This window comes from Salvelinus namaycush, chromosome 11, assembly GCF_016432855.1.
Source record: "Salvelinus namaycush isolate Seneca chromosome 11, SaNama_1.0, whole genome shotgun sequence".
In the NCBI taxonomy this organism is placed as follows: domain Eukaryota; kingdom Metazoa; phylum Chordata; class Actinopteri; order Salmoniformes; family Salmonidae; genus Salvelinus; species Salvelinus namaycush.
The window spans coordinates 31785339-31801839 of record NC_052317.1 but is presented as its reverse complement, the minus strand read 5'-3'; the positions used below and the strand labels follow the sequence as shown (position 1 = coordinate 31801839).

Genomic DNA, 16501 nt, shown 5'->3' with positions numbered 1-16501 from the left:
GGTTCAATCAGAAATGTAATGTCCTCAACTATGGCTTCAGTGGATTAGAATGTCATCATTTAGGTTAGTAGACTGGGCCTGAAGTTACTCAAGTGCTGGAGAGGTTGCCTTGACGCCTAACGCCTTTGTTGTTTGTTGTTGTTGCTTTACTAAGGTCTGTTACATATGTGTTGGTTATAATTACCCAGTATATTTTATTGTAATGACTGATTATACACTGAGTATACTTAAGCAATAAGGCACGGGGGGTGTGGTATATGGCCAACATACCACGGCTGAGGGCTGTTCTTAGGCACGACGCATCGCAGAGTGTCTGGACACAGCCCTTAGCCGTGGTATATTGGCCATATACATGCTATTATAAACTGGTTGCCAATGTAATTAGGGCAGTAAAAATACATATTTTGTCATACCCGTGGTATACGGTCTGGTATACCACGGCTGTCAGCCAATCAGCATTCAGGGCTCGAACCACCCAGTTTATAAAAAACATTAAGAAGACCTGTTAGTTCCATGACATAGACTGACCAGGTGAATCCAGGTGAAAGCTATGATACCTTACTGATGTCACTTGTTAAATCCACTTCAATCAGTGTAGATGAAAGGGAGGAGACAGGTTAAAGAAGGATTTTTCAGCCTTGAAACAATTGAGACATGGATTGTGTATGTGTGGGATTCAAAGGGTGAATGGACAAGACAAAAGATTTAAGTGCCTTTGAACAGGGTATGCTAGTAGATGCCAGGTCCACCGATTTGTGTCAAGAACTGCAACGCTGCTGGGTTTTTCTCACTCAACAGTTTCCTGTGTGTATCAAGAAAGGTCCACCACCCAAAGGAAATCGAGCTAACTTGACACAACTGTGGGAAGCATTGGAATCAACATGGGCCAGCATCCCTCTGGAACGCTTTCGACACCTTGTAGAGTCCATGCCCTGACAAATTTAAGCTGTTCTGAGGCAAAAAAGGGGGGGGGTGGTGGGAGTTTGCAACTCAATATTAGGAAGGTGTTCTTAATGTTTGGTATACTCAGTGTATAATTATCCAGTCATCATTCATTTCATTTACACGTCTATATCGACAGCAAGCAAAAAACTCCCATCTAAAAATAGCAACTAATCCATAGGTATGCTCTGACCAAATGCATTGACAATATGAAGTCTGTGTCTTGTTTCTACCCCCTATATACTGTAGGTGTCTCAGGAAAAATAATTGTAACATAATTAACTGTGACAATCCTATAAATCTCTTTCTCGCCTCTTACCCTCTCCCTCCTTTCTCCCCCTCTCTTTCCTCTCAGGGCAGGGATGGAGAAGAGTTAGCCAGACCAGAACCTCCACCACAGAAGCCTGTCCGCAGACCAGGTCCAGGTAAGGAACACGAACACGAACACACACGAACACACACACACACACACACACACACACACACACACACACACACACACACACACACACACACACACACACACACACACACACACACACACACACACACACACACACACACACACACAGTGACCACTGACTCAACTAAAGCTCACTGACCACAACAAAGAGTGTGAGTCAGACACTGTTTCAGTCTCTGTGGCAGACAATCAATCACAGACTGAAGTAAATATAGACCATATTCCAAGTACCACTGGACCAGGAAACACAACCAAGCCTTGTCTCCTTTACCAGCTGTGACCTAAACTCAGTTTATTAGGTACCCCCCCCCCCCCGTTCACGTAAATGGTTCGGTGCTACAGACAGTGAGTCACGTGACTTGCTATATTAAGCAGGCAGACAGGCATCAAGGCATTCAGGTACTGTTCTATTGAACGTTAGAATATGCAAAACGAGTGACCTAAGCGACTTTGAGCAGGGTATGATCGTCAGTGCCAGGCGTGCCGGTTCAGGTATCTGGGAATGCACAACTCCTCGGTCCTTGTCACGGATGGGCTATTGCGGCAGACGACCACACCAAGTTCCACTCCTATCAGCTAAAAACAAGCAGAAGCGGCCCCAGTGGAAACGCCATCACCAACACTGGACAATTGAGAAGTGGAAAAACATTGTCTGGTCCGAAGATTCCCAGTTCCTGTTGCATCATGCTGATGGCAGAGTCAGGATTTGGAGTAAGCAGCATGAGTCCATGGCCCCATCCTGCCTGGTGTCAACAGTACAGGCTGGTGGCGGTGGTGTAATGGTGTAGGGAATGGGGGGGGGATCCGACCTGGTTCTAGATGGGTGTATCTAATAAACTGAGTGTATATACCATTATCTTATCTTGTAAAGTTATCCTTGGGGTCAAGAAGTCTTTACACCAAGTATACTAAAACCGTTAGGGTCCCTATTTCAGAACACTGCGGTCTAATAACATGTGAGTGTTGCAGGCTGGTGGTAGCAGCATTCCTCTACATAGTTACCACGCCATTGAAATATGATCTCTGGTCCTATGAGCGCCACAGCGTGAATTCACCTCACACAGCCTTACTGGGGAGCTTTAACTAGCAAAGCTCCTATCCTCTAGTTACAACCAAGTATATATTTTCACTCTCCCTCATCTCATTTCTCTCACACTCTACTCACCCGTTCTGCACCACTAGCCGTTAGAGTATACACCACCAACACCATGTCCTTGCCTGCTCCCAATGGATGTACTATGTTATGGTGGTGGTCAACCTAGTGAGTATCCCCCTGGCTAACTCTGATCTGTTTCTCTGCAGAAATGTACGCTCAGGAGAGAAGGAGGACCCTCCAGGAGAGGACCATGCCTTCTCAACAGGAACCTCCAGTCATGCAGCAAGTCCCCAAGATGATGTCCAGAGAACCCAGTCTCCCTGCCAGAAGCAGTGAGCCCACCTCTCTTTCTCGCTCTCCAAACTCTCTCTCTTTATCTCTCAAAAACATGTCAAAGACACCTGATTTATGCTATTATAACCCCTGTCTTTGTTTCTCTTCTTCTCTGTGTATCTCAGTGTCTCTGCGTAAAGCTATGTCTCTCCAGAACTTGAGCCAGATAGAGACACCCTGGGAAGGGGTCACCCTCAACCGCTGTCTGTTCATAGCCATCACCATCCTGCTGTTCAGCACTGGCTTTCAGAAACTACATGGCAAGTAGACAAGTGTAACCCACACCCCACTACATACAGTATACTGTATACAGTAAATCATCTCTTTTCCATAGGAGAACTGGCACACCTCTGAGGTGCTGGGAATAAAAAAAGTACTTTGTCACTAATGATTAAAGTGATTTCCATGACGGATGTGATTGTCCTGTCATCCTATAGAAACCATGAAAGGTGGACGGGGTGTGGAGGAAGAGGAGTATGACATTGCACTGACTGTGAGGCGCTCCGCGCTGAGACACAAAGCCAAACCACAGGAGGTAGTGGTACAGACATACAAAATACTCTCCCGTCTCTCTGGGCTCAGAAACCTCATTCCCGACATGGTATGGATTACAGGAGATTTGATGCCAAGCAGCACTCATAAAAGCCTGCAGTGGGTGCTGGTTTTCATCTGCACTTTGCAGATCAGCTACTACCGTCACTGACGGTTAGCTGGACAATCCATTAAAATATGGATAAGTATATAGATTTTAGCTGCATGTGTGTGTATGGAATCTCACACTTCCATACAACAGGCTTAATTAGTATGGTTGAATCGTGCTTGAAATACTCGGACGTCATACAACATTCACTGAAAACGTGTATGGGACCACAACAATTCCACCTATTTATACAATTCCATCCATTTATACCCCAGAATGCATAGCTGGCGGAAAGGTACACCAGATAGATAGTGCTCTACGCATGTCTCTGATTTGATTGACCGCTTTACCTGGACAACTTTCCCAAATCGGATTCTTAAGTTCGATAACGAGCGAGATATTAACACAAACACCACAGCATTTTCAAATAGTACGTTGTTTTATGAGTATAAAGTACATACTCATGCAGTGTTAAAAGTTAGCATTCAGTACCTTTTTCCAAAGATGTTCTGCACCTCTGTGTTTGCTTATGACCATTTCCTGTTTCTGTAGCCTGAGACGTCTCTGTATGAGGTGCTCTTCTGGTGGTTACCTGACTTTGATGACGATAATGAAGAAGCTGATGAAGGGGAAACCAAACAAGGTCGAGTGAAGAAAAGGGTTCGAGAGAGGTCGCTGAAGGGCCTGAGAAGCAGTGGAACACCAGAGACAAGACTTGTCAAAGTCAGAGTGGGGAAGACAAAAGATGAGAGGGCCAAGCGAGAGAGGGATGAAGGAACTAAGGGAAAGAAAAAGGGAAAACAGGCCAAGCTGATTGATATGGAAAAAATGGATGAGGAAATCAATGAAGAGGAAGACGAGGTAAAACCCAAGAAGCTACAAAAGGTTATGAAGTCAAAAGCCAGCCAATCTTAAGGCAAACACCACGCTGTCTGATGAAACATTTAGTAAAGGAGTACGATAGATCTAGTTCTCCATTTGTAATTGTAAAATGAGGCCACAACACTTACAACTAATACATGCTGTTGGCTCATTGGCAGCCATTACAAGTGCCAGTCAGAAGAGCAAACCAGTTCTTAGTCTGCCATGTACTTCTTGCTTAGAATATTGAATGATTTGTGGTTTGTATTGTAAAGATGAGACTTATGATTAATTGTAAGGGTGCCATTGTAAAATAACTGCTCAACTGGGGCCTCTTTATAGGAATGCTGGATGTTTCAGACTGCCTAGGCAACTTATGCAATTGTTTTGATAACACTGTAAATACTGTACTTGAAAAATATATATATACTTTTATGTAACATTTCATTTCTGCTACCCTAACTCCATCACAAAGCATTGGACACATCAATAAAGCTTTCCCTGTGTAATCTTTGAGAAACAAATAAGTATTGTATTATTCCACAAGCATATATTGTCTTTGTAGCTACACACATTTTCTTTCCAGCCAAGCACAGAGTAATTTCATAAGACACAACTCACTTTTCCACATTCTTTATTATAAAAAAAAGTATATTTAAAGATGAATTGTGGATCGTCAAAGATGTTGTTTAATTCAGAGGGCTCAACATCTACAATACAGGGGAATATATTCATCCTGGTGCTATTACAGAGCTCACAAAACAATGACCACCTTACAATATCCACACTAGCAGAAGACTTAGAATGCATGACCATTACATGTACACTGCTTAATTCTGAGTAGTACCCCTAGTGTAGATGTTGCCAGAGACAATATTTCAGTAGGACAAAATTCCCTTGGCAACTGTGTACAAAACCTACTGAATATGGTCCGTCGGTAAAAATGCATGTGGATAAACAACATGTCATCCAGTTTAGAAAGTGTACATTGAAACAGTACACTTGACACAGTCCAATGAAGGGGCACTGTAGTGTAATAGCAACCAAACGATAGGCAAACACAATCAGTTGTTTTGATGGGGCATTCCTCCATGACTGTCAGAAGGGAGCGGGGGTCTCATCAGGGGTGGCATGCCCATCCCGGGGCCACCGTGTTGCATCTGATGGTGGTGGTGCATCTGAGCAGGGCCAGGGGCACCAGGGGGCATGGGGGGCATATGCATCCCCCCTGGGGGTGGAGGGGGCATGGCCTCATTGGGGGGCCGAGGCCCTATCCCACTCATCAGCGGAGGGGGGCGCTTTACACCCATCGGGGGTACGGGTCCGCTGGGTGGAGCGAGGGATTTCTCCATCTTGAAGTGGAATTGGAGGAAAAACTGGAAAGATATTGGGGGGGATTACATGATGTGTACATTCAAGTTCAGGATTCTATTAATACCCAAATATCCTCCGAAAGATACGACCATCTATGGGACTGTCAGCACCAGTACCATACCTGTTTTGTATCTTTGTTCCAGTGGGTCCAGAAGCGACTCTCGGCTTTATCAATCTCTCTGCTTGGCACCTGCAGAAATACAGAACATACAAAACAGGTATGATTTGTCATTCACAGGAAAACAGTACAAGGCAAAGACAAATTGGAGTGATTAGGGATTCCCTTAGGTCCAAATGAAGACACACACCTTGAAGGCGATGGTCTCATATGGTTCTGCAGCCAGTAGAAGGTACTGCCAACGACGGTCTGGGGGCTCAATGCGCTGCTCGTATGCAGACATGAAGCGATGCCTGGGCCCTATGCCCTCCGCTATCTCTGGGTAATCAATCTGATAAGGGAGGAGGAGGATAGTTACTCAAGGTAACCAGTGTGTTCCAAGACTCAGAACAGTAGAAATTGCTTTCCCTCCATTGATCTGACCTTGTTGTATCTCGCTACAACAAGCATTTCACTACACCCGCAATAACATCTGTTAAACACGTGTATGTGACCAATAAAATGTGATTTGACCCATGTTAATTATGTCCATGTCTCATTCAGACTCACCTGGAAAAGTAAAGACTGTTGCCCACTCTCTGGATCTCTCTGCTTGGTTACTATTGACAAGGGAAATAATATCAGTTCAGCTCCATGATTCTCCCCAAAGAAGGTAAGAGGGACGCTGCGCCACCTTGTGGACTGCCCCACTATTTTTTTTTAAACTTTGTTATCATTTAAGGACTATTTTTGCTCTAGATTGCAGAAAATGGCATTTATAGCTATTCAAAAATGCTCAAATTGGGGCCACTGCACACCCACCTGTACTCAGGAGCACCACCTTGTTAGAAAATCCTGGGGAGAACCCTGACAGTACATAACAGATTGTTCTGGAGTCATTGAATCCTTGATGACTAACTAACATCAAAACACATAACCTACCTTTGTACCCTGGTCGACCAATCTTCACAAATTTCTTGACCTCAACCTTCACCTTTTCGGGGGCTGGCTGGGCAGGGGCTTCTTTTGCTTCTTTGGCTGCTCTTCTCGCTCTGCATTCAACAAAACAGGGAAGTGAACAACACCAAATATACAAAGTTGTTCAATTAAAGAAACATTTAAGTAGTAATAGATATGTACTTACAAATTGGTCTGATGCTTCTTTCCCTGTGTATGGGCCAGATAGCTGCCCTGTAATGAGAAAACGGTTAAGATCATGAATTCACATGAACCTTTTGAACTAGGGCTGACCACATTTTGTCGACTGGTCAGTTGTTTGGTTGAAAGTCTGTAGGTCGACCAAGATTTTTTTAGTCGAGCAGTTGCAAATATATATGCAGTACCAGTCAAAAGTTTGAACACACCTATTTATTTAAGGGTTTTTCTTTATTTTTACTATTTTCTACATTGTAAAATAATAGTAGAGACATCAAAACTATGAAAACATATACTGAATCATGTAGTGACCAAAAAAAGTGTTAAACAAATCAAAATATATTTTATATTTGAGATTCTTCAAAGTAGCCACCCCCTTTGCCTTGATGACAGCTTTGCTAACTCTTGGCATTCTCTCAACCAGCTTCATGAGGTAGTCACCTGGAATGCATTTCAACTAACAGGTGTGCCTTGTTAAAAGTTACTTTGTGAAATGTCTTTCCTTCTTAATGCATTTGAGCCAATCAGTTGTGTTGTGACAAGGTAGGCATGGTATACAGAAGATAGACCAAGTCCATATTATGGCAAGAACAGCTCAAATAAGCAAAGAGAAACGACAGTCCACCATTACTTTAAGACATTTCCGAAAATTAAGAACTTTGAAAGTTTCTTCAAGTGGAGTCGCAAAAACCATCAAGCGCTATGATGAAACTGGCTCTCATGAAGACTGCCACAGGAAAGGAAGACCCAGAGTTACCTCTGCTGCAGAGGATAAGCTCATTAGTTACCAGCCTCAGAAATTGCAGCCCAACTAAATGCTTCACAAAGTACAAGTAACAGACAAATCTCAAACGCAACTTTTCAGAGGACACTGCATCATTCAGGCCTTCATTGTTGAATTGCTACAAAGAAAGCACTACTAAAGAACACCAATAAGGAGGAGACTTGCTTGAGCCAAGAAACACGAGCAATGGACATTAGACCGGTGGATTTTGGTTCCAACCGCCGTGTCTTTGTGAGACGCAGTATTTAGGCAAGAGGCCTGCGGGCATACATAACCCGTACTATTTACACTGTCTATGCACACTAGGTAAGACCTGTCCGGACCACCACCTATATTTTGGTTAGCGCGCCGGTTGGTGCTAAAGGTTAGGTAAGCTGTGGGAAGGCAGGAAAGGTAGGAAAGGGGACTCTAACTTTTACTTTCTTTGGTTCCGTCCAGCCCCTTTTCCCCACCTTACCGTGTTTAGGAATAATAAATTCCATGTAAACTGTATTTCTCTCTGCCTCTGTCCTTTCCCGCACCAACAATCACATACTTTTCACTCCACGGGGAGTTGAGATGTAGCAGGGTGTTACGTACGCCTCTTGGAGGAGGGAACGCAACAGTAGGTGAACGGATGATCTCCACATGTGTGGTTCCCACCGTGAAGCATAGAGGAGGTGTGATGTTGTGGGGCTGCTTTGCTGGTGACACTGTCTGTGATTTATTTAGAATTCAAGGCACACTTAACTAGCATGGCTACCACAGCATTCTGCAGCGATACACCATCACATCTGGTTTGCGCTTAGTGGGACTATCATTTGTTTTCAACAGGACAATGACCCAGAACACCTCCAGGCTGTGTAAGGGATATTTAACCACCAAGAAGGAGAGTGAGTGGAGTGCTGCATCAGATGACCTGGCCTCCACTATCACCCGACCTGAACCCAATTGAGACGGTTTGGGATAAGTTGGACCACAGAGTGAAGGAAAATAAGCCATCAAGTGCTCAGCATATGTATCAACTCCTTCAAGGCTATTGGAAAAGCATTCCAGGTGAAGCTGGTTGAGAGAATGCCAAGAGGGTGTAAAGCTGTCCTCAATGCAAAGAGTGGCTACTTTGATGAATCTAAAATATATTTGGATTTGTTTAACACTTTTTGGTTACTATATGATTACATGTGTTATTTCATAGTTTTGATGTCTTCACTATTATTCTACAATGTAGAAAATAGTAAAAATAAAGAAAAACCCTTGAATGAGTAGATGTGTCCAAACTTTTGACCTGTCATACACACCTGTCTCAGTGGACTAATCCATTGCGGAGGCCGCGGGGATGGCACAACAGTATCACCAGTAGTAAATGTACCGTTAATTCCCATAATTTCTAGTCCACAATGTTTATTTGGATACGTTAATTTATGTTAATGAACTCAATATATTATTACAGTCTTTTAGCGTTCTCATGGTCGGAATGGACACATTGTTTGCAGACTGCACAACCTAGGCTACACTTGTAGGAAACACGTTTTGGCTCCTGTCAATGTTGAGTAAGGACACATATCTGATTATGCAAAGTAGGCCTAGGCTACCTGGCCTGCATGCAGATGTAGGCCTATAAATGTGCCCATTTGGGGATCTGACAGTATTTCTGATTTTCTTAACTCACCACCACTGGAACTCCTCAAAGTAATTTTTTCTTTACCTCAAACAGCAAAGTAAACTAAGTCTGTTTTTACAGCCATTAACATATAAACTCAGCAAAAAAAAAAAAAAAAAAAGTCCTGTCACTGTCAACTGCGTTTATTTTTGGCAAACTTAACATGTGTAAATATTGTATGAACATAACAAGATTCAACAACTGAGACAAACTGAACAAGTTCCACAGACATGTGACTAACATAAATGGAATAATGTGTCCCTGAATAAAGGGGGGGGGGGGGGGGGGGGTCAAAATTAAAAGTAACAGTCAGTATCTGGTATGGCCACCAGCTGCATTAAGTAGTGCAGTGCATCTCCTCCTCATGGACTGCACCAGATTTGCCAGTTATTGCTGTGAGATGTTACCCCCCTCTTCCACCAAGGCACCTGCAAGTTCCCGGACATTTCTGGGGGAATGGCTCTAATCCTCACCCTCTGATCCAACAGGTCCCAGATGTGCTCAATAGGATTGAGATCCGGGCTCTTCGCTGGCCATGGCAGAACACTGACATACCTGTCTTGCAGGAAATCACGCACAGAACAAGCTGTATGGCTGGTGGCATTGTCATGCTGGAGGGTCATGTCAGGATGAGCCTGCAGGAAGGGTACCACATGAGGGAGGAGGAAGTCTTCCCTGCAACTCACAGCATTGAGATAGCTTGCAATGACAAGCTCAGTCCGATGATGCTATGACACACCACCCCAGACCATGACAGATCCTCCACCTTCAAATCGATCCTGCTCCAGAGTACAGGCCTCGGTGTAACGCTCATTCCTTCGACGATAAACGGGAATCCAACCATCATCCCTGGTGAGACAAAACCGCGACTCGTCAGTGAAGAGCACTTTGCCAGTCCTGTCTGATCCAGCGACGGTGGGTTTGTACCCATAGGTGACATTGTTGCCGGTGATGTCTGGTGAGGACCTGCCTTACAACAGGCCTACAAGCCCTCAGTCCAGCCTCTCTCAGCCTATTGCAGACAGTCTGAGCACTGATGGAGGGATTGTGCATTCCTGGTGTAACTCGGGCAGTTGTTGTTGCCATCCTGTACCTGTCCCGCAGGTGTGATGTTCGGATGTACCGATCCTGTGCAGGTGTTGTTACACGTGGTCTGCCACTGCGAGGACGCTCAGCTGTCCGTCCTGTCCCCCTGTAGTACGGTCTTAGGCATCTCACAGTAAGGACATTGCAATTTATTGCCCTGGCCACATCTGCAGTCCTCATCTCATGCCTCTTTGCAGCATGCCTAAGGCACGTTCACGCAGATGAGCAGGGAACCCTGGGCATCTTCTTTTGGTGTTTTTCAGAGACAGTTGAAAGGCCTCTCTGGTGTCCTAAGTTTTCATAACTGTGAACTTAATTGCCTACTGTCTGTAAGCTGTTAGTGTCTTAACGACCATTCCACAGGTGCATGTTCATTAATTGTTTATGGCTCATTGAACAAGCAAGGGAACCCGTGTTTAAATCCTTTACAATGAAGAGCTGTGATGTGATTTGGATTTTTACAAATGATCTTTGAAAGACAGGGTCCTGAAAAAAGGATGTTTCTTTTTTTGCTGAGTTTAGTTCCTCAAAGTAGCCTATTTAAAAAGAAAATTCCAGCTTTCTTTCAATAACCACTCAGCTTGAAAGAGAGGGAAAAAATGTCATGCTCTAATCCGGTGGAAACATCATAAAATAGGCCTACCTGATTACTTCTTATCCCTTGCGCAAATAGCCTACAGCTATGTCTGTCTGAAACTCACTGGAGCTGGAAGTTCTGAAGGCCCAGAATATTTGAGACAATGTTGCAAGTTTGCTAGAGTGAGCTTCAGGCCAGACCAAGTTAATAGTTGATACAATGTTTCAAGTTCCTTGCAGACAGGCCATGCATACCCAATGTGAATTATAGGATATTTATAAGGATATTTTCTACCTGCAGGCTGCAATGTTTTTATTTGTAGGCTATTTTTTTTTACATTGTTGGCAACGGCAATAGAACTTACTTTTAGAATTTTGATTAACCACATAATCATTTTGAGATACGAAGACTTATTATAAATTAAATTAAACTGTTCCACAAAAATCATAACTGGCACACGGATTGGTAGAAATGGTAAGATAAATTGGCACTCCAAATGGAAATGGTTGCCACCTCCTGGTGTAGCCTCTTAGGAGCATAACAGCAGAATCTGCGAAGGCCAGCAGCAGCGGAGGAAGAGGGTCGGGAACAGTTTTTCTTCTTCTGGTTAGACTATCTTGATCTCTGGCTCCCTCAAATCATTTGTGTGTCTTAATTATTTAAATCACAGTGTGCTTAAAGCATCAGACAAGCTCAGTAGCCTACATATTGTTGATTTTATTAAAACACATAGGGTGTGTCGATATAGGGAAAAATACATGTTTTAAAATTTTGACTAATCGATTGAACAGACGACTCTAGGCCAACCAAGATTTTTTTGGGGGGGACCGCCCTAAATTTAACATCATATAAAGAGAAGAGTTATGGTGTGTTAAAATGAGCACTTTCTTACCTCATTGTTGTGGAGTGTCAGACACAGCTTACACTCATAAGAGCCCAGATGGTTCTTCATGAAATAGGGGTCCTTGTTGATGTCGATGGTCTCCAGGGCCAGCTGGCGGAGCCGCTCTCGCCTATCCCGGTTGCTCTCCGAGGAGGACGCCACGCCACCGCTCCCCGTCTTGCCCCCAGCTCTGTGTTGGAAATCCATCTTTGCGGGGCGATGGATTCACTCACCCTCAAACCTCCTCCTGCTGCTAGACAGCTGGTCAAATACTCTGAAAATATGTCTTCAGACTGTGGAGAAACATACAGGAAGAATATTGTCAATGTTATGTTTGTAACAAATACAAGCAAAATAACTAAGATTGATTAGCTCAATTCCACAACTTATCTGCACTGTGGCATAGAAGGTGGAAACTACTTAACTAGCTAGCCACCTCTGTGGCTGTGATTGGCAATTGCCAATCTAACCTTTGCCATTGGAGAACAACACGTAAAATCTATTCATATGATGCATTTGCAGAACAACTAAAACCACGTAACGTTACCTAGTTAATAGATTAGCGTGCGACTAATTAACTAGCTAGCTATTTATCCAATACTAACTAGTTACATTATCCATTTGCAAACATAACTACATCAAAGCACTGCATGTATTAACTAAGTCAAATTAGTTACATCTAATCTACGTTACTGGGTTTTGGTGCGCATGTTAGCTAAAGTAGCTTTGTTGAGCTAACCGGCAAGGTAGCTCAACATAATGACGATTTTAACTTTAAACTAACAAAACGGGGCACCTTTTCATATCTGGTTGCCGTATATGTAGATGCCTCTATTAAAATAAATACAATACCCTAGCTAATACCACATTTACCAGATAATTACTAGTTTTAAAACTCACCAATTAATTTACGTTTCGATCACGCTGTTCGCAATTTAAACACTCATGCGCACGCGCGAACATCAGTTTTGTACTTTTGTATATCTTTATTGACAAATGTACACAAAACACAATTTGACGATGTCAAATGCGGTCTTTCTTTAGCTTTACTGTACGAACTAGATTAACAAAAATATCAATATCTTAATTACTTCCCTTTCTAAAATTTGAGACATCCCTTTGGCCATAATTTATAGCCTATAATGTTCAAATGCGTATCAGTCCAACCACAAAATGTCCTCACACGGTCACCATACTACGAAAGCAAGTGTCACATATGAAGGAGTGTCCACTTTTCTTTTTTCTAGGGACGTAGCTAGGCTAGTATCGAACACTTCGACCTCAGTGTGTTTAACCAACCACAAGTCAACACATTTCATGACGCTTTGTCAGTTAGGCAGCGAGTAGTTGAAAGTAAGTGCACTTCTTCTGACAGCAGCAGGAGGCGGCTTGTGAGGAACTAGCTGAAACGAGTTTACCCGCATGAAACTACCGCAGTGAGACGTGTAACGATGGATATTACCAACACTGACATTTTGACAGAATAGCAAGCTAGGCTAGGTTGCCCTCCGCCATAAGGACATGGCTCTTTTTTAACTGAGAGTGTTGCTTACCAAAGATTTGTATAATTAACGGTCAACCCTGTGCTGCATTTGTGAACCGCCTCAGGATGCGTTTCAATGAGAAGGAACTCATTTCGTTGAGTCGCCAACCATCTGAGAGGGCAGCGGAACTTGGCATGCGAGGACCGAAGAAAGGAGATGGTATGACTAATCCGAGTGGGATCACTATCATTATCACTGATGTCCATAACACCTAGTCTAGATCTTAGCTACTCTAACTTGCCGGTTAGCAATTGTTACTCATTCATTGGAAGGCTACTGTAATGTCAAATTGATGGCATGATCAGGAAGACGTTTGCTCATTCATTCATTTGTTCTCATCTGTTATGCCAGTTGTAAAGAAGAGGTTGGTGAAGCTGGTGGTTAATTTCCTGTTCTACTTCCGAACAGATGAGGAGGAGGTAGGACGAGTTACCACCACCATCTTATGTCTGTCTCTGACTGTATGGGGATTGGGCAAGTGACAGTGGGTGTTTTTTCTCTCCTTGACAGCCTCAGGGTGCCTTGTTGCTAGAGCAGTGTCGGGTAGAAAGAGAGGACAGCCAAGCCTTCTCTATCAGTGAGTCCAAAACTGATCTCTCTTCTCTGCAGTCATTGTTGAGTTTGGTTGGCTGTGACCCACTTTTTGTTTGACTTTTTTTGTAATTTAGCAGATGCTCTTATCCAGAAGAAATATTGCTAGAGTGCCCAACAAGAAAAGAAAAACAAAGTCCATTTTAAGCTTTAGTCATCGTACAAAAACATTGTGGGAACTGCTGTCCTAAGGAACCAATCTTCTCTCAGCTTTTCTAGATGAGGCAGAGAGGAAGTACCTGTTTGAGTGTGACTCCCAGGAGCAGTGTCAGGAGTGGATTGACTCCATCATCAAGGCCAGGTAATATAGGACTGCCCCATTTCACTTGCCTATTAGTGCAGAGGGTACAGTTACAGAAGCTATTCAGGACCAGGGTGGGTGACTATTTTTGTGTGACTCATCCTAGTTGCAACTCTATTCCTCATCTGTCCTACAGTTATGAGTTCATGAGGAAGAACTTGATCTTCTATCGCACAGAGATCCACCGGCTGACCGGCAAGGTAAGACAGACAGACCTGTTATCTGGATGGTCTCTTCTAACCATAGACTTTACAAAGTAACTTTACACAACCTGAATACCCACTGATTACCTTCTCCTAGGACCCTCTGGAGCAGTATGGTATTGAAGATGAGACGCGCTTCCAGGTCACTAGTGGCCTACAGCTCATGCCTAAAGACATTTAAGATGTACTGTAGCCCCTGCCTACCTATGATGGACTAGTCACACCAACCACATCCCTTAGCATCTCAATATTATAGTGGTCTTTTCTTGCGAGAGAGTCCAACCTAGGTAAATGGGAAAGCCTTTTATATTTTAGATTAATTGTTTGTCTGTTTTTATGTTTGTTGTAATGATATGGCCTCCTATATCCACGTACTGTACAACTCTTTCACGGGCTACTGCAGTGATATTCAAACTTTTTACTCAATTTTTTTCCCGACAGAATTTCTGGGGACCACATTTTTTTCCCTACAATATTAACTTTGACCCTTCTGTCACCTGCTGTACATTTAGTCATTTCACTCATTGAGTTGGCTGGCTGTGTGATTCTCATTTCCTATATATGTAGATATGTTTTTTTTTACAATGGTTTTCTAGTGTAAGAAGCTGTGTTCTTAGTACAATGTGACGACTGTAAAGCTGTCAGCCTTTGAATGTGCAGAGGTTTTTGACTTCTTGAACCCCCCCAGTGAATGAGACTGAAATGATGTACAGGCTGCACTTTTATCCAACCCACTTCTTTTTTCACTTCATGTTCTTGTATGTCATGTGTTTAGCCAGATTGGCAATACCTTTTTAGCTTGACCAATATTCCACGACAGTTGATCTTATTGGTGTTTGGTATGATTACTAATCTTATTTGTACTTTAGACCAATGTTTTCATGATACTTTTGCACATGTTTGTCTAGAGAATGGATTTGACTTGTGTACAGTCTCTCTCTGTAACAAATACTTGTCATGACTAGTTTAAGAATTGCACTCATCTACCTTCTTACCTGCCTACTTTTAAAGCTATTTTACATCAGTTAATCTGTTTGTCTAACACTTTAATTCAAATTGAGGACTACTGTTATTTAAATGTGAAACTGACAATGTCATCCTCTAAAACTGTTTTATCCAAAATCAAAGTCTGACTTGGAATAGAGCAGCAGTGATCTTACAATGGTAACAATGCATGTTACTTTTTTCCAGACTACAATTTCCTCAACACTGCATCACTGTTCTAGGACACTGTATCAATGGATTTGCAGAATGTCCTTCCAATAATGACAATGCTTTGATAATGTCTGGGTATGTATGTTGAATGTTTCTGTTGCGTTACTTTGGCACGTTGAGTGTGCCGTGTGGTTAAACCTCAAGCCTGATTCTGCTTTTACTTCAAGTAATACAATGTAAATTTCACTGTCATACTTCAATACCACAAAGTATGAGATCTGCAATGTATTTTTTTTTTTTTTTTTTTTTGAATAAAGTCAGATTTTAAAGACATAACCTTTTGTGAGTGAACATGCTTAATCAATGTATAAGTCAAAATGTAGTGTAAAAATGGTCTCCCTGTCACCAGTTGATCTATTGCTCACGCTGTGTCAAACAACTTCTATCTAGTGCACAGAGACCGGATGCACCCGATTTCCAGCGACAGTCCCTGATTCTGGTGGCCTGTCCCTGACTAGAGCGGTCTCAAATGTTCCTGATTATTCTTCAAATAAAAAAGCAAAGATTTAGACTGATATTTCAATAATCAAATGCTGTATTGCTGGTGACACCTTAATTGGGGAGGACTGGCTGGAATGGGATAAATGAAATGCAGCACTCCACCATTCAGGCCATTATGGTAGAGTGGCCAGAAGGAAGCCACTCCTCAGTAAAAGGCCACTGACAGCCCGCTTGGAGTTTGCTAAAGGACTCTGACCATGAAAAACAAGATTCTCT

General features: G+C 42.9%; 2 protein-coding genes across 2 annotated transcripts; one reads left to right on the top strand and one right to left on the bottom strand.

The window, feature by feature from the left end:
- Positions 1-4952: 4952 nt before the first annotated feature.
- Positions 4953-12931, bottom strand: LOC120055612 (splicing factor 3A subunit 2-like). The gene is made up of 8 exons (XM_039003497.1): positions 12831-12931; positions 11940-12223; positions 6951-6997; positions 6749-6858; positions 6377-6426; positions 6018-6158; positions 5831-5899; positions 4953-5711 (listed from the first exon to the last, which is right to left on the bottom strand). Exons 2-8 carry the CDS (start codon positions 12135-12137, stop codon positions 5400-5402), a joined length of 927 nt encoding a protein of 308 aa, XP_038859425.1. The 5' UTR covers positions 12138-12223; positions 12831-12931; the 3' UTR covers positions 4953-5399.
- Positions 12932-13207: 276 nt separating this feature from the next.
- plekhj1 (pleckstrin homology domain containing, family J member 1) lies at positions 13208-16031 on the top strand. Its single transcript, XM_039003496.1, has 6 exons — positions 13208-13633; positions 13826-13893; positions 13985-14051; positions 14276-14366; positions 14503-14566; positions 14667-16031. Exons 1-6 carry the CDS (start codon positions 13540-13542, stop codon positions 14748-14750), a joined length of 468 nt encoding a protein of 155 aa, XP_038859424.1. The 5' UTR covers positions 13208-13539; the 3' UTR covers positions 14751-16031.
- Positions 16032-16501: the final 470 nt, after the last annotated feature.